The sequence below is a fragment of the Rhinoderma darwinii genome, chromosome 3 (assembly GCF_050947455.1).
Source record: "Rhinoderma darwinii isolate aRhiDar2 chromosome 3, aRhiDar2.hap1, whole genome shotgun sequence".
NCBI classification, from domain to species: domain Eukaryota; kingdom Metazoa; phylum Chordata; class Amphibia; order Anura; family Rhinodermatidae; genus Rhinoderma; species Rhinoderma darwinii.
Window position 1 is genome coordinate 297,169,732 of NC_134689.1, and position 22,840 is coordinate 297,192,571.

Genomic DNA, 22,840 nt, shown 5'->3' on the forward strand with positions numbered 1-22,840 from the left:
CTATCACGGATAGCTCTTATCAGCTGTATGATGATCTAATAATATTACGGTATATAGGATATCACAGTAAGCTTTATTATTGGTTCTCAAAAGACTGTCTGATGAAGGTCTTGTTAGAAAGAAATGTTACACTATACTGCAGATTGCATGAAATAAAACAAGATTGATATAAAAATGGGCACTTATGTGATTTATTCTATTTCATTTCAGAGTGAAATCCTACTTGTGCACCAATAGGAATAGAGTGCCGTGAATCTCTTTAGAAATATTACAAATAGAAAGACATGGGCAGATCAACTAGAACTATCGGCACACTGGAGGCATCTTCTTCTCAACAGCGGTGTCCTAAAGGTATACAGCGTTTTTTTAATGTATACGTCACTAGAATTCTTCGATGAATGTGGGTAATTACCAAGGGGGGGGGGGGTGCGACACTGGGGTACATTTATTAATGCAATTATGCTAGTTTTTTTTTTTTTTTAACAGCTGCATTAAAAATGATAGTATTCAGCAGGATCATAAAATGTATCGATCATACTATATTGTAATTACTTTCGGATGTACTGCCGTGCAGTATCCCAGTATAGATATACCGGCATATCTTTTTACCTTTAAAAAGGGGTTATACGGGATTTTATCCGTAGGATAGGCCATTCATATTAGATCGGTCATGGACCGACTCTCAGCCCGCCCGCCGATCAGCTGTTTGAAGGGTCCGCTCGTACGCGTTTATACTTTGCACGCGCCGTTACATTTGCGGCGGCCTTGCAAGGTATCGCACCATGTATGTGTTGTAGGTATGAATGTATGTGATTTATTTTTCTTTATTATAGCTTTATTCCTCAACATTTCTATGTCCTGTTGCTTATATAGAGCTAATCACATCAATCCCTGTCCTCAATGGGGCTTACATTTGTGTGGTAGAACAGTGGCTTAATGGTTAGAACTGTTGCAGCAGGAACAGTGCTAACCTTGCAACACTCGGTTCCTGGGTTTGAATACAACCAAGGACAACATCCGCATGAAATTTATATTATCTCTGCGTTTGCATGGGTTTCCTCCAGGTAGTCCGGTTTCCTCCCTCAACAAATCAGTATGTTTTTGGAGTAACAGACTTTCTATGAAATTGGCCCTAGTGTTTGTTTGATATTGGGAAGTTAGAATGTAAGCCCCATTGAGGACATGAACAAATGTGAGTGATGAAAATCTCTGTACAGTGCTGCGGAATGAGATACCCAACCTCAAACACACGCGAGACAGTTTCATAGCAAGCTAGTTAACTTATCAGGATGTTCTTGGCGTCTGGTAGTTAACCAGAGGAAATCCACATAAACATTAGGAGAACATACAAACTCCATGCAGATGTTGTCCTTGGTCAGATTTGCACACAGGTCACCAGTGATGCAAGACAACAGTGCTTACCACTGAACCATCAAGCTAGGACACCCTAGCCACCATAGTTACAGGGAAAAAAAGCCTGGTCCACTCAGATCCAAAACATCAAGACTAGTGTTGCAGACTGCACAGAAAAATACTAGAAAGGCAGATGAAAACCCTGTTAGACCCTATTAAGGCTAGTTCACACTGAGTCTTTAGGCGCTGTTTTTGACGCGGAAACCACGTCGGAAACAGTGCCACAAAACGCCCAAAATTGCCACCCATTGATTTCAATGGGAGGAGGTTTTTTTCCCACGAGCGGAAAAAAAAGCGCTCAAGGGAAACAAAAGCGTCATTCTCTTTCTTCATGCGTTTCTGTCTCTGACCGCCCATTGACATCAATGGGAGGCAGAGAAAGCGCTTCTTGCAGCGTTTTTTCACCCGCGGCGCTCATTGGCCGCAACCGAAAAATGGCGCAAAAATGGGCAGGCAGGTCAAAATCGACTTAAAAATCCCTGAAAGAATTTTGAGGCAGATTTTTTCTGCCTGTAAAAAACTCAGTGTGAACATACCATTAATGTAAGTAAGAACAGAGCCTTTTCTACTGGGTTGGCTAGACCTCCTCTGGAGCCCTGGTACAAAGGTTGAAACCGATGTCAAATCCACATCACAATCCACATTTAACATAAACGGCTTTGCTGCAGATTCACAGCAAAATCTGTGTTGAAAAACTCACGCCACACCTGAACTTTGCCATATGGGGGATTAAAATTAATAGACGACAGGCAGATGTCGTTTTTGCTGCGTGGACACTATGGCTGGGTTGTCATGTTGCTGTTTAAATGCATTTTTTGCCGCGTATAACTCTATAATGGCGCCCTTTTGACGCGATTTGCATTTAAACGGCGATGTAAGAAGCCGGCCTAAAAATACATAGCATAATTGCAACCACTACCAGCCTGTAAATCTTTCAAGATAAATATTTTTACTAGCATTGCAATGGCTCAAGGAGAATGTGGGATTTAACGATCTTTACAGAAATATTTTGGGACAATCGAATGTTAACTTACCACTTGAGTTTTCACAGAGGCTACGAGTGGACTGTTCAGCGGTTTTCTCCTGGAATTCGGAATCTGCCCCATGTGCCTCGTCTTCACAAGAACCAATAGATACATCATCTACACATTTATTAAACACTGAAGGTTTCGGAGATGGTTCAATTTTTTCCTGTGACTTTCTCTGATGTTCAGTAACTAAAATGTTCTCTGCGCACGGAGGACTTATCTCGTTACGTTTCTCACTGACTGTTTTTGCGTTCAGGTCCATTAGAGGTGATTTACATGAATTCTCTTGATCACTTGCAGATACAATTTTTCTTTCAGAGTCAGGGATATTTTTTGACAAGAGATGTTGCTGAATATAGTCTGGTGTATTTTCAGTTTCTTCTACTACGTCAAGGCTACATTGTTTGTTTGCCAGTTCTACACTCAACCCACAGATGACTTTATCTTCTTGCTTTTCAACATGTTCTGTTTTTTCAAGAGGCTCTGGAAATTTTTGGGTTAATTTTTCGGCTATACTTGAATCCCCTGGCAGGATACAATCCTGTTGTCCCTTAACCTGTTCGGTCAAATTCAATTCTTGGTCATTTTGTTTAGCACATTCTGGTGTTTCAGGCACAGATTGCTCTTCATTTTCCTCTTCTCTACAGAGCTCTCGATTTACCTTTGGGACAACAGGCAAATCAGAATTAGGAACTGCAAGATGTTGAATCTGCTGGAGAGATGAAGGGGAGTCCAATGACTTGTTACAATCACTTGCGGCAGGCACAAAATAATCTGGCTTCTCTTTTGCTTCACATTGAATGTTGTCTACATCACAGATCTGCTTTGGTCTCCCTAAAACGTCAATAGGAGTAGCTTTCTGCTCCTCTCCTGCATTCTGTGAAGCAATTGGGGTACCAACCTCTGATCCCTCAGCTGCCCCTGAAGACTTGTCACATTCATTCTTCTTAGTTTGCAGAGGTACATCAGAATGTAAAGGCAATATACAAGGAACAGATTTTATTTGCTTTAAATCACCAGATTTATTTTCTGAGATAACGGATTGTTGATCTTCAAGATTCTTATAATCTGGTTTTCCTTTAACAACTTGAGAATCAGTGCTGTGATCGACCTCCATGGCCTCAACAGCCTTCACATCATCAGAACGCATATGCTGAGTCTCTGAAAGAGCAAGATTGAGATCGCCCTCTTCGCTCTGACGCTGAACTTCTGCCGATTCATTATCATTAGGAGTTTCAGGAACTTCATCAACATCCCCAGAAAGACTCTCAATAGCGGAATTGAATTGGTGATCAGATACCTCTTGATCTAAAATGCTTAAAGAAGCATCTGAATTTAAGGATGATATCAAGACATTTTGACTACCAGAATCATTAGTTTGGCTAATACAATCTTTATTGACTTTTACATCAACGTTAACAATGGCACTTTGTGCACTGTTAGTGGCTGGATCTTCTTGGGCCAGTGCTATCGGCTGCCTTTGTGCAGTATCCTGGTTTTCTTGTAGAGCATCTGCTGGCAGAGGACTCTCCTTTGTACTCTTAGAAAAATGGCTTGCTTGTTCATCTTCTTCAATTTGTGTTGCTCCGCTGATATCTGCATGTGAGCTCTGTGTTGCCATAAGTTCACTTGTGGGTAACATTAAATTACATTCATCTTCTTCATTTTCATGGGACGATCTTGGGTTTAATTCAAGGTGTTCGGACTTCAGACTAGGACCTTTGGGGCTTTCACCACCCTTAGGCAAATGCAGTTGGTCACTTTGCTCTCTGGAAAGAGAGTCTTCAAGGCTCGGAGTTGGTGCAAACACATCCTGTAAAATATTTATACAACTGTGAAACATTATATCCTGAACGTTACCACTGATTCATTCTCCATTGCTGCTAATTTACTGACAAGGTGGTACAATAAACGGAGATGAACATCACTTGCAAGACTCATTTGCAAAATTTATACATGCTTAGGCCTCATGCCCACTTCAGTTTTCTTCGTCAGGGTGCTATCCGTTTTTTTAACTGATAGCACCCTGACACATTCATTTCAATGGGGCCATGCACACTTCCGTTGTTTTAACGGAACCTTGCGGCCGTTCCGTCAAAAATAGGACATGTCCTACTCCTGCCTGTTTTTGACGGAACAGTCTCTGCCTTTTCATTGATTTGGTCCGTGAAACATCGGACTGCACATGGAAGCCATCCGTGTTTCACGGAATAGTCATTAGCGGCCGTACAACGGCCGACGGAAGTGTGCATGCAGCCTTATAGATCTTACAGACTTCTTTGTAGCGGTCTCACCTCAAGCGAATAGATATGGACCCTGAATTAGTGACCTCCTTCCATGAAATCCATATGCCCTGATAGAGCACATGGGAAGGCGTTGTCAAGTTCGGACAACCCCTTTAAGTGTGTCTGAGGTAAAATTATTATTAATCTACAAACAAAATAAAAATGTACCTATACACATGTAAATTAAACTGAACTGCATTAAATGAGCAATCACAACAGTTAACTTATATGATACTTACATGAGAAAACTCTGGCTGTGAAGGTACCACATAAGATCCTGGAACAAATGCTGGAGTATTTTGGCACACCGGTGTCGATACTTGAGGTACAGCTAAACAAAGATCGCTTTTAGGCTTTGTACCTTCCTCCTGCTGCTTGCTCTCCGCTGGTTTACTTGGTGGTGCTGCCATTTCCACGTCTTCAACTACATTAAAACATAGAAACACATAACTAGCGTGCATAAGAATATCATCAAGTGGCAGAGATGTCTAACTAAATAAAAGTGTAGAGAACAATAGCTAAAATCACCTGTTAGATGGAAAGTAAGAGGAGAAGACAAGGACAATAACATTTATCACAGAGACAGAGGAGATTACCTTCTCCTTTTTCCTGCTCTGTGGGTGAGCTGGGCAGGATGATGGGGGTAGGCTGTAAAGCATCTTGGGAAGGAGAAACTGGGTCTGAGGAAACTCTACACATGGAGAGGAAAACACACAGACAGCGGTTACCCTATGGCATTTTTAGGAATGCATATAGTACCTCACAATATCCAGCAAATAAGCAGCTTTGTACCCATTACAACGGTCACACAGGTATATTTCTTTAAATCGTTTTGTTTTAGTATGCCTTGTAAGGATCTATAAAAGTAAATGATAGGAAAGGCTTAATATTGGTAAAGGAGAGAAGGTTTTAATGAAGTTATAACTGAATAATATATTTAAAGGTTTTAGCTAGCAGTGCTTAACCCCTTTAGGACACAGCCTGTTTTGGCCTTCAGGACACAGCCTATTTTTTAAAATCTGACATGTGTCACTTTATGTGGTAATAACTCCGGAATGCTTTTACCTATCCAAGCGATTCTGAGATTGTTTTCTCGTGACATATTGTACTTTATGTTAGTGAAAAAATTTGGTCGATAAATTCAATATTTATTTGTGAAAAACTTCAAATTTTAGCAAAAATTTGCAAAAATTAGCATTTTTCTAAATTTAAATGTATTTGCTTGTGAAACACATAGTAATACCACACAAAATAGTTACTAGTTACCATTTCCTATATGTCTAGTTTATGTTTGCATCATTTTTTTTCACGTACTTTTATTTTTCTAGGACGTTACGAGGCTTAGAACTTTAGCAGCAATTTCTCATATTTTCAATAAAATTTCAAAAGGCTATTTTTTCAGGGACCAGTTCAGTTCTGAAGTGGCTTTGAGGGCCTTATATATTAGAAAGTCCCCATAAATCACCCCATTTTGAAAACTGTACCCCTCAAGGTATTCAAAACCACATTCAGAAAATATTTTAACCCTTTAGGCGTTTCACAGGAATTAAGGGAAAGTAGAGGTGAAATTTACAAATTTCATTTTTTTTGCCGAAATTCATTTGTAATAAAAAAAAATCTGTAACACAGAAGGTTTTACCAGGGAAACGCAACTCAATATTTATTGCCCAGATTCTGCAGATTTTAGAAATATCCAACATGTGGCCCTAGTGTCCTAATGGACTGAAACACAGGCCTCAGAAGCAAAGGAGCACCTAGTGGATTTCGGGGCCTCCTTTTTTTAGGAATATATTTTAGGCACCATGTCAGGTTTGAGGAGGTCTTGTGGTACCTAAACAGCCGAAACCCCCCCAAAGTGACCCCATTTTGGAAACTACACCCCTCAAGGCATTTTTCTAGGGGTATAGTTAGCATTTTGACCCCACAGTTTTTTTGCAGAATTTAGTGGAATTAGTCTGTGAAGATGAAAATCACCTATTTTTCTGTGGAAACACAGAATTTTTTCATTTTTACAAGGAATAAAGGATAAAAAGCCGCCCAACATTTGTAAAGCAATTTCTCCCGATTACGGCAATACCCCATATGTGGTCGTAAACTGATGTTTGGACCCACAGCAGGGCTCAGAAGGGAGGGAGCGCCTTTTGGATTTTGGAAGCAGATTTTGCTGGATTGGTTTTCAGTGCCATGTCGGGTTTGCAACGCCCCGGAGGGACCAACACAGTGGAAACCCCCCAAAAGTCACCCTATTTTGGAATCTACACCCCTCAAGGAATTTTTCTAGTGGTATAGTGAGCATTTTGGCCCCTCAGGATCTTTTTTAGAGCTAGGGTGACAAAAAAACAGCGATTTTGGCGCTTTAAATTCTTTATTTATTACAGCGTTCACCGTGCGCAATAAATTACGTTTTAATTTATTCTGCCGGTCGGTACGATTACGCCGATACCATATGTGTATAGTTTTTTTTAAGTTTTGCAGCGTTTGCACAATAAAATGAAGTTTCTATAAAATAATTTATTTTCTGGGACACGCTATTCTGAGCCGTAACTTTTTTATTTTTTCGTCAAAAAAGCTGTGGGGGGTCTTGTTTTTTGCGGGACGGGTTGTAGTTTTTATTGGTACCATTTTGGGGTAAATGCAACTTTTTGATCACTTTTTATTCTATATCTTGGGAGGGGTGGTGACCAAAAAATAGCGATGCTGACAGTTTTCAGTTTATTTTGTTTGCGGCGTTCACCGTGCGGAAAAATTAACATTATAGTTTCATAGATTGGGTCGTTACGAACGCGGCGATACCAAATATGTGTACTTTTTTTTAACGTTTTCATTTTTTCCCTATAATAAATGACTTATTATAGGAAAACAAAACCTTTTATTTTTACACTTTTCTAAAACATTTTTATTAACTTTTTTTTTACTTTTTACACTTTATATTTTTGACCTGCAGCTCTGTTCGCTGCTAGAATACATTACACTACCTAGGTAGTGTAATGTATTCCAACTGTCAGTGTGACGTCACAGTCTCTCTGACAGTTGGTCTGCGAGGATCAGCAGAGGCTGATCCTCATAGGCTGACATACATGGCAGACCTGGGGGCCGTTGTCTGGCCCCCGGGTGCCATCACAAGCATCAGAAGCCCCCACGATTGCATGGGGGCTGATGATGCGCTACAAACCCGCTACATGCGGAGATCGCAATCGAGCCCCGCATGTAACGGGTTAATTGCCGAAATCAGCGGCGATGAGCCGCTGATCGGCAACACTGGAGAGTGTCAGCTGTCGGGGACAGCTGATCTCCAAGTTCCCGATGCACACTGTCGCCGACAGTGTGCATCGGGAACGGCACAGTAACTTTCTGTCACTCTGACAGGAAGCCTATCAGGACCAGCCGAAGGTTGGTCCTGATGGGCTTCTGTCCATGGCAGACCCGGAAGCCATTGTTTGGCTTCCGTTTGCCATACTAACTATCGGCAGACCCCGCGATTTCGGACGGGGGTCTGCCGATATGTTAGAAACCCCTAAAATTCGGCGATTGCACCCGATCGCCGAATTTAAGGGGTTAATGCGCCGAAATCAGCGGCAAAGGACCGCTGGCCGGCAAGAGGGGAGTGTCAGCTGTCGGCGACAGCTGACCTCCTGGTTCCCGGTGCACACTGTCGCCGACAGTGTGCACCGGGATTAACTCAGTAACTGTACGTCCTCGTGCGGGAAGTAACTTCCCGCAACGACGGACAGTTACGTCCTGGTGCGGATAGGGGTTAAAGAGGATCTGTCACCAGAATAAAAATGCTCTATCTCCTACATCAGTTTATCGGCGCTGGAATGTAGTTACTAGCAATGTGTTTTTATTTTAAAAACAATGTTTTTTAACAAAGTTATGGCGTTTAGAACATTTATGCAAATGAGGTCCTTAATGCCGAACTGGGCGTTTTTTAATTTTCAACCAAGTGGGCGTATGACAAAGAGGTGTATGACGCTGGCCAATCCGCATCATACACCTCTCTGTCTTACACCCAAGCTAGATTCACTGAGCAGCGTGATCTCGCGAGACCGCGCTGTGACGTCACTTCCGCCCACAGGTCCTTCATCCCTGCGTCTGAAGACAACATCTTTAGTCTCCCACCAGGCCGATGAGAAGTCCCAGTCGTCGGATCGGCAGTAGCATCAGCAGCCTGGAGGGAGACGAAGGAAGGAGTAACAGTGCGATAATTCAGCACCAAATCACCCTCCCCATTTTTGGACAACAGGGAAATCATGTCACCTGTGTCTCCAACCCAGAAGGAAATAAGCTAAAATAAAAGCAGAGAGAGAACCGTCAAGAGCAGGTATGCCTGCCTCCTACAGACACTACGCTAAACCTGATTAGCTCAGTTTCTGCAGGAGGGATATAGCTGGTACAAGTAGCTAACACTTCTTTGCTTAGTATTCGCCTTCTAGTTTTACCCAAGGTCATCGTCTGTGTCCTGCAATGACACGGACGAGAAAGTCCTATACCATCGAGACTAAAGTTAAAGATGTTCTCAACGTTTTCATTTATTTCCTATTGCTTATGTTTCGCAGGACTATGCAGAGATTGCCATCACTCACACTGTCCCCCAATACGGCTCACAATCTGATTTCCTTATTGCAAATACACACATTAGGGCCTCAGAATTGTAAAAAATTAACATCGTCGGCACACTTAAAGATCAACCCAACATCCCTATCGGACAAAAGGAGTGTAGATTAAACAACAATAAAAGTCTCTACATACAGCAACACGTTTTGGGCTGCTTGGGACTCGTGTCAAGCCAATGAAATCGATATCCACACCTGAAATGCATTGCTTCTAGGGGAAAAACGCACCATACATACAGCTCTGTAATAAGGAGCCATATGGCTTCCATGCACTGCTATTAAAGTCCGTGAGGGCAGATTTAGGCAGCAGTAAAATTAAAGGGTGCATTTCTAGAATGAACAATTATCACCTATCCACAGTATAGGTGATAAAAATCTGATTGCTGGGTGCCTGACAGTTGGGACCTCCACTGATCTCGAGAATAGGGCTCCCAAACATCCTGGACATTGAATGGAGTGGCAGTCGAGCATTCGCGATGCCGCTCCATATAAAAAGTCTTTGTGAATGACAGAAACAGCTTACAGCGCACGGCTGTTTCCGCCAGTCCCATAGACATTGGGGCAGACTTAATAAGACAGGTGTTTCATATGCCAGTCTTAATAACCAATGCGTTGGGGTAGGGATGCACGATGCATCGAAACTTCGATACGGTTTCGATACCCTGCATCCCCAAACGGTTCGATACCGCTATTTCCTGCATTTCGATACTTAGCTGCGCAGCCGCACAGCTCAGTATAGTAATACATGAATGTATGAGAGCGGGGCTGCGGCTGTGTAATACAGCCACAGCCCCGCTCCTGAGTCATGATAAGTGCACGGGGTCAGGATGATGCGATGCGGCCGGCGCTGCACTAATGAGCGGCGGCACTGAAGACAGAACATGGTGGGCGCACTACAATAGACCCCCATGTTCTGTCTTCAGTGCCTAAACCGCCGCTCGTTAGTGCAGCGCCGGCCGCATCACCTCATGCTGACCGCGTGCGCACTTCCTGTCAGGAGCGGGGCAATGGCTGTATTACACAGCCGCAGCCCCGCTCTAAAACGACAGAGATCAGAGAAACCTCTCATCTCTGCCGCTATTCCCCTGAATGCTGCGATCACAGCGGACTGCAGCATTCAGGGGAAAATGAGAAGGGGGATGCCCATGGAGCGCGTCACAGGGAATTCCTGGGACGCGATCGAGGGCCATACCATATATGGCAGACAGCTCAGGGTCTTTTGATGGACCCCAGGGCTGTCTTACCATATTTCCTGTTGTTAGGGCATACTGAGGTATGTCCTAACAAAAGCCTGTGTGCTATCCGTCCACAGGCTAATGTACTGGCACATATCTGATATGTCAGTACATTAAAGTAAAAAAATAAAGTAAAAACAAAGTAATGTTAAATGAAAAAAATAAAATACACATACGCCTTTTTTACAATAAACATTAAAATAAGTCTCAATACATAAAATAGTCACACATTCGGTATTGGCGCGGCCGTAATAACCTGCACAACAATTTTTTTGCATCATTTATAATGTGCACTCTGTAAAAAAATAAAACAACAACTGCTTTCTATCACTTATTAATGTGGGGCACGAGGGGTGATGAATTTAACCTCCATGTTCACATTAATCGTAATTAACCCCATCATGTACCTCACACATTAACCCATTATGACTGAGAAACATGATGGGATTAATTACTATTAATGTGAGGCACATTCAAAATTCATCATCGCACCTCGCGCCTCTCATCAGAAAACGGAAAAACTTTTTTTTTTTATTACTGTGGGCAAAGTATCGAAATTGGTATCGAAATCGCAATACTAAACGAAGTATCGGTATCGAAGTCCAAATTCTGGTATCGTGACATCCCTACGCTGGGGTAAGATGCAACAAATTTATTAAGACGCAAATGCCTCTTAATAAATTATGATGCATCTTTCCACTGGCCATATGCCACCATTATGGTGCAATGACCACGTCTCATCTATCTCCACCCGTCCATGACAATAAAATAAAAAATACATACTCAGCCCTTCTCCCCACCAGCTCCCTTTTCATACAGCGGCTCATTCAAGGCACTGATGCTGGGCAGCATCAGTTCCTATGCAACACGGCACGGATGATAATGAGCCGCTGCATGACGAGGGAGCAAGTTGGAAACCGGTAGGGAGAAGAGGAGCAATGAGGAGTGTATGCATTTTTTTGTGTGTGTCTGGTGGGAAAAGGGAAGGGGTGTAGTCAGATTGTGGTGAGGGGGCAAGGTAGAGGTCCAGCATGAGCCTTTACCTTGCTACACCCGACAGACTGAAATCTATGCCAACTAGGAATGGCATAGATTTATGCTATCATTTACGCCAATTTTCTGGTGTAAATTATAATAAACGTGTCGTTTGAGCAGAGGCCCCACTAGGGATGCACGGTGCATCGAAACTTCGATACTGTTTCGATACTGTGCATCCCTAAACGGTTCGATACCGCTATTTCCTGTATTTCGATACTGAGCTGCGCAGCCGCACAGCTCAGTATAGTAATACATGAATGTATGGGAGCGCGGCTGTGTACTTCAGCCACAGCCCCGCTCCTGAGTCATGATAAGTTCGCGGGGTCAGGATGATGCGATGCGGCCAGCGCTGCACTAATGATCTGCGGCACTGGAGACAGAACATGGCGGGCGCACTCCAAAACACCCCCATGTTATGTCCTCAGTGCCTGAATTGCCGCTCATTAGTGCAGCGCCGGCCTCATCCCCTCATGCTGACCGCGCGCGCACTTCCTGTCAGGAGCGGGGCAATGGCTGTATTACACAGCCGCAGCCCCGCTCTATAACGGCGGAGATCAGAGAAACCTCTCATCTCCGCCGTTATTCCCCTGAATTCTGCGATCACAGTGGACTGCAGCATTCAGGAGAAAATGAGCAGGGGGGTGCCCCTGGATCGCGTCACAGGGAATTCCTGTGACGTGATCGAGGGCCATACCATATATGGTCAGACAGCCCAGGGTCTATTGACGGACCCCAGGGCTGTCTTACCATATTTCATGTTGTTAGGACATACCCAAGTATGTCCTAACAACTGCCTGTGTGCTATCCGTCCACAGGCTAATGTACTGGCACATATCTGATATATGTCAGTACATTAGAGTTTAAAAATAAAGTAAAAACAAAGTATTGTTAAAATGAAAAAAAAAAAAACACATTCACCTTTTTTACAATAAACATTAAAATAAGTGTCAATACATAAAATATTCACACATTCAGTAATGGCGCGCGCAACAATGTTTTTGCATCATTTATGACGTGTACGCTGTAAAAAAATGAAATAAACACGGCTTTCTTTCACTTATTAATGTGAGGCGCGAGGTGCGATGAATTTACCCTCCATGTGCCTCACATTAATAGTAATTAACCCCATCATGTACCTCGCACATTAACCCATTATGACTGAGAAACATGATGGGATTAATTACTATTAATGTGAGGCGCGTTCAAAATTCATCACACGTCGCGCCTCACATCAGAAAACGGAAGAATTTTTTTTTTATTACTGTTGGCAAAAGTATCGAAATTGGTATCGAAATCGCAATACTAAACGAAGTATCGGTATCGAAGTCCAAATTCTGGTATCGTGACATCCCTAGGCCCCACTTCTTTCGGCTAAGGCTGCCCCCATTTCTCACCACTTTTGGAAAGTTGCGAGCAAATTTTGAAGTCACAAATTTTAGCGCAGAAAACTAGCGTAAACCAATATATATATTTTTCCTATCGAATGGAATGGCGGGCACATGCTCAACCGCCACTTCATTAGAATTCCTCCTTGCTGCAAGGGTTCAGTGAGGAGGTACGTTGGGGGGGGGGGGGTTTCCTGTTCTCCATGACTTCCATCAACAAAACAACGAACATAAAAAAATAAAATAAAATTATTTTATAATGATGAGCACTTACCACGAATAGGGCAGCTGACCAGCATAATTGCATTGTTACAGACTAAACATATTGTAACAACATAAGACGTTATGTATGAGACACCCGTTATGTTTATTTACTTTGTAACAAATAGATTGGTTGTTATGTAACCATGGTAATGTGACGTAATGATCATGCGCTTGTTGCACTAATTAAAAACCCTAATTTACCATACGTTGCATATACGTTTGAAAAAGGCTCAGAACGAGCCGAAACGTAGCACGAGTTATGATGGATACCTTTGAAAAAATAAATCAAAAGATTACGCACATTTCTGTGAGTGCCGCGTTTTTTCTTCATTGCAATAACCCAATTTTGAGCACTCTCTTCCAGCAGGGCGAGAGCGCAATGCATGAATGACCAACTCCCCATGGAACAGAAACCTACATATTTTGTGTCTTTCGCAATCATAATACAAGACGGAGGGTCCATACTAGCCACACAATCACGGCATGCAGCTTGCAAAATTTGTGTGACATGGCATTTAGAAATGGTTTTAGGCTAATGTCGACTATAAAATCTTAACAAAAATACTTACTAAAAGGCTAAACCAGGTTATATTGACAATTATACATCCGGATCAAACATGGTTTATGCCTGGGAAATCTACCACTATTAATAATAAACGAGTACAGACCATCATACAGGTAGGTAGGGCACACAATATGCCATGGGCCATTGCCTCAGTGGATACCATGAAAGCATTTGACTCTGTTGAATGGCCTTTTTTATGGGCCTGCCTTCGCCGTTTCGGCTTTGGACCCCAATTTATAGCCTGGATCCAGCTGCTGTATAAGTCTCCTAGGGCTAATGGAGGGAATGCCATTTACCACTACGACTCTTTCCCCCTCACCAGAGGAACACGACAGGGTTGCCCTCTTTCACCGGCCTTATTTGCGATTGCTATAGAAGCTATAGCGATTCGTTTACGGTCTACCCCTATGATAACGGGTGTGCAGTGGAGGGGGAACACTGGTGTGGTGGGTCTGTATGCAGAGGACATGGTCATTTTCCTAAGTAATCCTACTGAGTCCTTTGGCCTTGCTGTTAATTTACTTGACACTTTTTTGAGATTTCAGGGTTACGGGTAAATTGGCAAAAATCAGCTATAATGTATACAGCCTCTACTCCACCGCTGGATCCGATAGTGTCACAATGTGGTTTGGAGGTGGTTTGCAGGTTTACATATTTGGGAATGGAGATGGTTCTGGACCATAATGGTGTGATGGCTACAACTATAGATCCGCTACTAACTCACATAAACCTGAAATTGAAGTTGTGGTCTAAATTGCCATTGTCGATTGCTGGTCGGATAAACTTGATTAACTGGTTCCTGACCGCTGACTGTGTTTTTACGGCCAGCGGTCAGGGTCCTTAAAACCCGCGCCATCGACTTTTTACGGCTCGGGTTTTAACTTGCTGCCCGAGCGATCGGGCAGCTGAATGTCGGGTCTCCGGCTGTCAGTGACTGCCGGGGACCCTGAGGAGAGGATAGAAGCAGCTTTCGCTGCTTCTGTCTTCTCTGATCACTTGTACACAGCGCTCAATGAACGCTGTGTATAGGAATAGAGGCAGCGGCCTCGCTGTTGTCTCTATTGGTCCCGGTGTTCACGTGACTGGTCACATGATCGCCGGGTGCTGTTAGTGGCAGACTGCTGCTGGGGCTCCTCTCGTTCTAAACTTAAACTCACTACCCTACAGCGCCCCAAAGCAGAGGGGGGAATGGCACTGTCAGACCTTCACATGTTACTTAGCTGGCCAGTTACGAGGTATTAGGGATTGGTTCCTAGATGAACCTCTGTTGGACTCAACTAGGTATCTGGCCTCTCTGGTGGTGGGTGACTCTTTTATCAGTTACTTAGAGTACCCTCATTTTAGGCGACCTGCAGAGTTGCTCCCCTTACATAGAATGGCTTTAAAAATATGGTGCGCTGCAAAAAATATATTGCATTATACTGATGTTCTCACGGAACTGCCTCTATGGAATAATCCACCCTGCCTTCACTACTTAGCATATCAGACTCGTGTTTTTGGCAGGACTTCGGTGTAGGGAAGGTTGGAGATGTTTTTGCTGAGGGTTCCTTTGTTACACTCCTGCAATTAAGAGAGGCTCATGACTTCCCACACGTACAGCGGTATAGATACTTTCAGCTTCGCCATGCTGTCCACACCCAGTTTCCGCCAAACAGTGTTATATCTGACTAACCCCTTATTGGTATCTTGAAATCACAGGGACCTAAGGGACTCATATCAGCACTGTATACCCATTTACGCTCTTCCAAGCTCACTTCGGTGCCGTTGCCTGTATTTAATAGATGGCTGGGGCAGATTCCAGATCTTTCATCGGAAGATAAAGATGCAGTGTTTAGCTCTCATATGTCGGTTTCCCCAGCGATAAATAATAAATTGATACAGTTAAATATTATACACCAATCCTATTTGACCCCTATTAGATTGCATACAGTGAAGGAAATAAGTATTTGATCCCTTGCTGATTTTGTAAGTTTGCCCACTGTCAAAGACATGAACAGTCTAGAATTTTTAGGCTAGGTTCATTTTACCAGTGAGAGATAGATTATATTTAAAAAAACAAACAGAAAATCACATTGTCAAAATGATATATATTTATTTGCATTGTGCACAGAGAAATAAGTATTTGATCCCCTACCAACCATTAAGAGTTCAGCCTCCTCCAGACCAGTTACACGCTCCAAATCAACTTGGTGCCTGCATTAAAGACAGCTGTCTTAAATAGTCACCTGTATAAAAGACTCCTGTCCACAGACTCAATTAATCAGTCTGACTCTAACCTCTACAACATGGGCAAGACCAAAGAGCTTTCTAAGGATGTCAGGGACAAGATCATAGACCTGCACAAGGCTGGAATGGGCTACAAAACCATAAGTAAGACGCTGGGTGAGAAGGAGACAACTGTTGGTGCAATAGTAAGAAAATGGAAGACATACAAAATGACTGTCAATCGACATCGATCTGGGGCTCCATGCAAAATCTCACCTCGTGGGGTATCCTTGATCCTGAGGAAGGTGAGTTCAGCCGAAAACTACACGGGGGGAACTTGTTAATGATCTCAAGGCAGCTGGGACCACAGTCACCAAGAAAACCATTGGTAACACATTACGCCGTAATGGATTAAAATCCTGCAGTACCCGCAAGGTCCCCCTGCTCAAGAAGGCACATGTACAGGCCCATCTGAAGTTTGCAAATGACCATCTGGATGATTCTGAGAGTGATTGGGAGAAGGTGCTGTGGTCAGATGAGACTAAAATTGAGCTCTTTGGCATTAACGCAACTCGCCGTGTTTGGAGGAAGAGAAATGTTGCCTATGACCCAAAGAACACCGTCCCCACTGTCAAGCATGGAGGTGGAAACATTATGTTTTGGGGGTGTTTCTCTGCTAAGGGCACAGGACTACTTCTCCGCATCAATGGGAGAATGGATGGAGCCATGTACCGTCAAATCCTGAGCGACAACCTCCTTCCCTCCACCAGGACATTAAAAATGGCTCGTGGCAATTGCCAAGATATTATATCAAACAAGGAAATGCATTGCTAAACACTGGCTGGATGAGGAGCCACCAGGGATGAGGGAAATTGTAGGAATGTTGAACTATAATATCCTGATGGAGCATAAGATATTTTCTAAAAGGGGCACGGAAAAAAAAATTGAGAAACAATGGAGCAGATGGATGGCCTGTCCTGAGGTGCTGACACCTGAACTGAGCAGAATAAGGGCGAGAGTCGTCTAAGGAACTGGAGGTGATAGAGTCTGGAGCAAAAAGGGGTGGTGGGGAAACTTGATAAGAGAAATGTGCTCTGGCCAGGAATGGTACTAGAAACAAAGGGCGGAGATATAGTGGGGGCCGTGCGGGGAGGGGGGAAAGGGGGGAAGTTGGGGATTTCCTGATATGCTGTCATTATTGTATACGATGTTGGAAGATTGAAATGTGAATGTTGCTATGTTATTTATTTTCTGTGTTCGTATCAATAAAATTGGTTTGATTTAAAAAAAAAAAAATGGCTCGTGGCTGGGTCTTCCAGCACGACAATGACCCGAAACATACAGCCAAGGCAACAAAGGAGTGGCTCAAAAAGAAGCACATTAAGGTCATGGAGTGGCCTAGCCAGTCTCCAGACCTTAATCCCATCGAAAACTTATGGAGGGAGCTGAAGATCCGAGTTGCCAAGCGACAGCCTCGAAATCTTAATGATTTACAGATGATCTGCAAAGAGGAGTGGGCCAAAATTCCATCTAACATGTGTGCAAACCTCATCATCATGTAATGGCAGGGGGTAGGGAGACGGACAAGTGAGCCCTAGTCTACCCGCCACTCTGTCCCTGCCTACTTGCAACGACCCGCCCTAGGCGACGGGGTACAACTGGGCGGCGGTCCCTGCGCTCAGTAAGTGCACGACAAACACGACAAACATACAAGGAACACAAGCAAGGAAAAGGGGCCGTTGCCCACGGCAACACCGTGAGCAACCAGAGTGGTGAACGAGCCGAGTCAAGCCAGGAGTGTGCGAGGTACAAAACGAAAAGCAGAAGAGTAGTCGGTAAGCCAGGGTCGGTATGGAGCAGGATCAAAAATAGCAGGAGCTGTAGCTGGGCCAGGAACCACAAGGAAAGAAACAAAGCAATAACAAGCACCGAGGGACAGGAAGTGCAGGCTTAAATAGACCGAGGGCGGGAGCTAGCTGAGTCTGGCCAGGTTACGATAGGCTCTCCCACTCCTAAGCCTGCCAGCCTGAATGGTGGAAGCAGGAGTCAGTCTCAGGGATGTATTCTCAGGTGCTGACTGATTAGTTCTGGGAGTTAACCCCGCTGTGCCTGGCAGATCCTTTACAGTACCCCCCCTTTTATGAGGGGCCACCGGACCCTTTCTAAGTGGACCTGGCTTACTGGGGAAACGCAGGTGGAACCTCCTGACCAATACCCCAGCGTGAACATCCCGGGCGGGTACCCAAGTCCTCTCCTCGGGCCCGTATCCTCTCCAATGGACCAGGTACTGGAGGGAGCCTTGGACCATCTTGCTGTCCACAATCCTGGCCACCTCGAATTCCACCCCCTCCGGGGTGAGGATGGGAACAGGAGGTCTCCTCGAGGGAGCCAAGGACGGGGAGCAGCGTTTGAGGAGGGAGGCATGAAACACGTCGTGTATCCGAAAAGACGGGGGTAACTCCAGCCGGAAGGAGACAGGATTGAGGACCTCAATGACCTTATACGGCCCAATAAACCGGGGAGCAAACTTCTTGGACGGAACCTTGAGACGCAAGTTCCTAGACGACAACCACACCAGATCCCCGACCATAAAGAGGGGGTTAGCAGAACGTTTTTTATCAGCCTGAGTTTTTTGTACGCTCTGGGACACCTCTAGGTTTTTCTGAACCTGGGCCCAGACTGTGCACAGTTCCCGATGAACGACCTCTACCTCAGGATTGTTGGAACTACCAGGTGAAACGGAGGAGAACCGTGGATTAAACCCAAAATTACAAAAAAAAGGAGAGACCCCTGACGAGTTACTGACCCGGGAAAATTCGGCGAGGGGAATGAAAGAGACCCAATCAAATTGACAGTCAGAGACAAAACACCTTAAATATTGTTCTAGAGATTGATTAGTCCTCTCCGTTTGGCCATTGGTTTCAGGATGGAAGGCAGAGGAGAAGGACAGATCAATCCCCAACTTCATACAGAAGGCTCTCCAAAACAATGAAACAAATTGTACCCCTCTGTCCGAAACAATATTGACAGGGACCCCATGGAGACGCAGGATGTGTTTGACAAACAAGGTAGCCAACGTTTTGGCGTTGGGTAGTTTCTTGAGGGGCACAAAGTGGCACATCTTACTGAAGCGGTCCACCACCACCCACACCACCGACTTGCCTTGGGATGGAGGCAAATCGGTGATAAAATCCATGGAGATATGTGTCCAAGGTCTCTGGGGAATGGGCAACGAACGCAGTAAGCCCGCTGGTCGGGACCTGGGAGTCTTGGACCTAGCACAAACCTCACAAGCGGCGACGTAGGCCTTAACGTTTTAGGCAACCCAGGCCACCAATAATTTCTGGTAATGAGGTGTTTGGTACCCAGGATGCCTGGATGACCAGATAGTGCGGAGTCATGATTTTCCCTAAGTACCCTTAGCCGGAATTGCAGGGGAACAAACAGCTTGTTCTCAGGAAGGTTCCCGGGAGCTGAACCTTGATCAGCAGCAATTTCAGAGACTAAATCAGAATCGATCGAGGAAATGATTATACCTGGAGGCAAAATACAAGCAGGATCTTCCTCCGAAGGAGGGCTGGCCATGAAGCTACGCGACAGTGCATCAGCCTTAATATTTTTAGACCCAGCCCTATAGGTAACCAAAAAATTGAATCTGGTAAAAAATAACGCCCATCGAGCTTGTCTCGGGTTTAGCCTCCGGGCAGATTCTAGGAAAACCAGATTCTTGTGGTCGGTAAGGACCGTTACCTGGTGCCTAGCCCCCTCCAGGAAGTGGCGCCACTCTTCAAATGCCCATTTAATGGCTAAGAGTTCGCGGTTGCCAATATCATAGTTACTTTCAGTTGGCGAAAACTTCCTGGAGAAGTAGGCACAGGGGCGGAGATGGGTGAGGGACCTGGTACCCTGGGACAAGACAGCCCCCACTCCCACCTCAGATGCGTCAACTTCCACGATAAATGGCTCCATTTGGTTGGGCTGAACCAGCACCGGGGCCGAGACAAAGCACTTCTTAAGGACCTCAAAAGCCTGGACAGCCTCAGGAGGCCAGTGGAGGAGATCAGCACCTTTGCGAGTGAGGTCCGTAAGGGGCTTAGCGATGACCGAGAAGTTAGCAATAAATCTCCTGTAATAATTAGCAAACCCCAAAAAACACTGTAACGCCTTCAGGGAGGCAGGTTGGACCCATTCCGCCACAGCCTGAACCTTGGCGGGGTCCATGCGGAATTCATGAGGAGTAAGGATTTGACCCAAAAATGGAATCTCCTGTACCCCAAACACACATTTTTCGGTTTTGGCAAACAGTTTATTTTCCCGAAGGACCTGGAGCACCTTCCTGACATGCTCCACGTGGGAGGACCAGTCCTTGGAAAACACCAGTATGTCATCAAGGTACACTACCAGAAAAATCCCCAGGTAATTTCTCAAAATCTCATTTATGAAATTCTGGAAGACCGCAGGGGCATTACACAACCCAAAGGGCATGACGAGGTATTCGAAATGGCCTTCGGGCGTGTTAAACGCAGTCTTCCACTCATCCCCCTCTTTGATGCGAATAAGGTTATACGCCCCCCGTAGATCCAATTTAGAAAACCATTGGGCCCCCTGAACCTGATTAAAGAGATCAGGAATCAAAGGAAGGGGATACTGGTTCCTTACCGTGACCTTATTCAGGCTACGGTAGTCAATGCATGGCCTAAGACCACCATCCTTCTTCCCCACGAAGAAGAAGCCAGCACCTACCGGAGAAGAAGAGGGACGAATGTAACCCTTGGCCAGGGATTCCTGGATATACACTCTCATAGCTTCACGTTCGGGACAAGAAAGATTAAATATCCTACCCTTAGGAAGCTTAGCTCCTGGTACCAATTCGATAGCGCAATCGTATTCTCTATGAGGAGGTAACACTTCGGAGGCCTCCCTAGAGAAAACATCAGCGAAGTCCTGAACAAACTCGGGTAGCGTATTCGCCTCCTTAGGGGGAGAAATAGAATTAACAGAAAAACATGACGTACAACATTCATTACCCCATTTGGTTAGCTCCCCAGTATTCCAGTCAAACGTAGGATTATGCAACTGCAACCAGGGAAGACCTAGAACCAAATCATACGATAATCCCTGCATCAACAGTACAGAGCATTGCTCCAAATGCATGGAGCCAACAAGGAGTTCAAAAACAGGGGTATGCTGTGTAAAATAACCATTAGCAAGAGGAGTGGCGTCGATACCCACTACCGGGACAGGTTTAGGCAAATCAATAAGAGGCATAGCAAGAGACATAGCAAATTCCACAGACATGATATTAGTAGAGGACCCTGAATCCACGAAGGCACTGCCGGTAGCAGACCTACCACCAAAAGAGACCTGAAAGGGAAGCAAGATCTTAGTACGTTTCATATTTACGGGAAATACCTGTGCGCCCAAGTGACCTCCCCGATGATCACTTAGACGCGGAAGTTCTCTAGCTGCAACCTTACGCTTAGGACAGTTGTTCACTTGATGCTTGTCGTCCCCACAGTAGAAGCAGAGACCATTCTTCCTGCGGAATTCTCTACGTTGTTGGGGGGACACGGAGGCCCCGAGTTGCATAGGTATCTCTGAATCTTTCGGGGAGGAACGAAGCAACGGAGCTTCGGGAGGCATCATGGGGGAGTCGGAGGAGAAAACACATAAACGTTCACGTTGTCGTTCCCTGAGACGTCGGTCAAGTCGTATCGCTAAAGCCATAACCTGGTCTAGGGAGTCAGAAGAGGGATAGCTAACTAGCAGGTCTTTCAGGGCATTCGACAGACCCAACCTAAACTGGCATCTTAAGGCAGGGTCATTCCACCGAGAAGCTACGCACCACTTCCGAAAGTCAGAGCAATACTCCTCAACAGGTCTCTTACCCTGACGTAAGGTCACCAGCTGACTCTCGGCAAAGGCAGTCCTGTCAGTCTCGTCATAAATAAGTCCGAGAGCAGAAAAGAAACAATCAACGGAGGAAAGTTCAGGGGCGTCAGGAGCCAAGGAGAAGGCCCACTCTTGGGGCCCTTCCTGGAGCCGGGACATAATTATACCCACCCGCTGGCTCTCAGAACCTGAGGAATGAGGCTTTAAACGAAAGTAAAGCCTACAACTCTCCCGAAAGGAGAGAAAAGTCCTCCGGTCCCCTGAGAACCGGTCGGGCAACTTGAGGTGGGGTTCAAGAGGTGCGGTGCGGGGAACTAGCAGGGTAGCATCAGGCTGGTTGACCCTCTGAGCCAGGGCCTGGACCTGTAGGGAGAGACCCTGCATTTGCTGAGCCAGGGTCTCACGGGGATCCATAGTGGTGTCAGGGACCAGGGGTAGACTAGGTATGGGCTTGTTATTATGTAATGGCAGGGGGTAGGGAGACGGACAAGTGAGCCCTAATCTACCCGCCACTCTGTCCCTGCCTACTTGCAACGACCCGCCCTAGGCGACGGGGTACAACTGGGCGGCGGTCCCTGCGCTCAGTAAGTGCACGACAAACACGACAAACATACAAGGAACACAAGCAAGGAAAAGGGGCCGTTGCCCACGGCAACACCGTGAGCAACCAGAGTGGTGAACGAGCCGAGTCAAGCCAGGAGTGTGCGAGGTACAAAACGAAAAGCAGAAGAGTAGTCGGTAAGCCAGGGTCGGTATGGAGCAGGATCAAAAATAGCAGGAGCTGTAGCTGGGCCAGGAACCACAAGGAAAGAAACAAAGCAATAACAAGCACCGAGGGACAGGAAGTGCAGGCTTAAATAGACTGAGGGCGGGAACTAGCTGAGTCTGGCCAGGTTACGATAGGCTCTCCCACTCCT

The 22,840-nt window shown here is 45.1% G+C and overlaps 1 protein-coding gene across 8 annotated transcripts in view; it reads right to left on the minus strand.

Annotated features, from left to right (window-relative positions):
* TP53BP1 (tumor protein p53 binding protein 1) overlaps nucleotides 1-22,840 on the minus strand; it is a 135,695-nt gene that overhangs the window by 47,186 nt on the left and 65,669 nt on the right. For all 8 annotated transcript variants that reach the window (XR_012882443.1, XM_075858094.1, XM_075858090.1 and 5 more), the window contains 3 exons: nucleotides 5,323-5,417; nucleotides 4,966-5,150; nucleotides 2,448-4,254 (listed from right to left, as the gene is read on the minus strand). Coding sequence is in view for 7 of the 8 variants with exons in the window: in XM_075858094.1 (XP_075714209.1) it covers nucleotides 2,448-4,254; nucleotides 4,966-5,150; nucleotides 5,323-5,417 (2,087 nt within the window). In the remaining variant the exon portion in view is untranslated. The remainder of the gene's footprint in view (nucleotides 1-2,447; nucleotides 4,255-4,965; nucleotides 5,151-5,322; nucleotides 5,418-22,840) is intronic.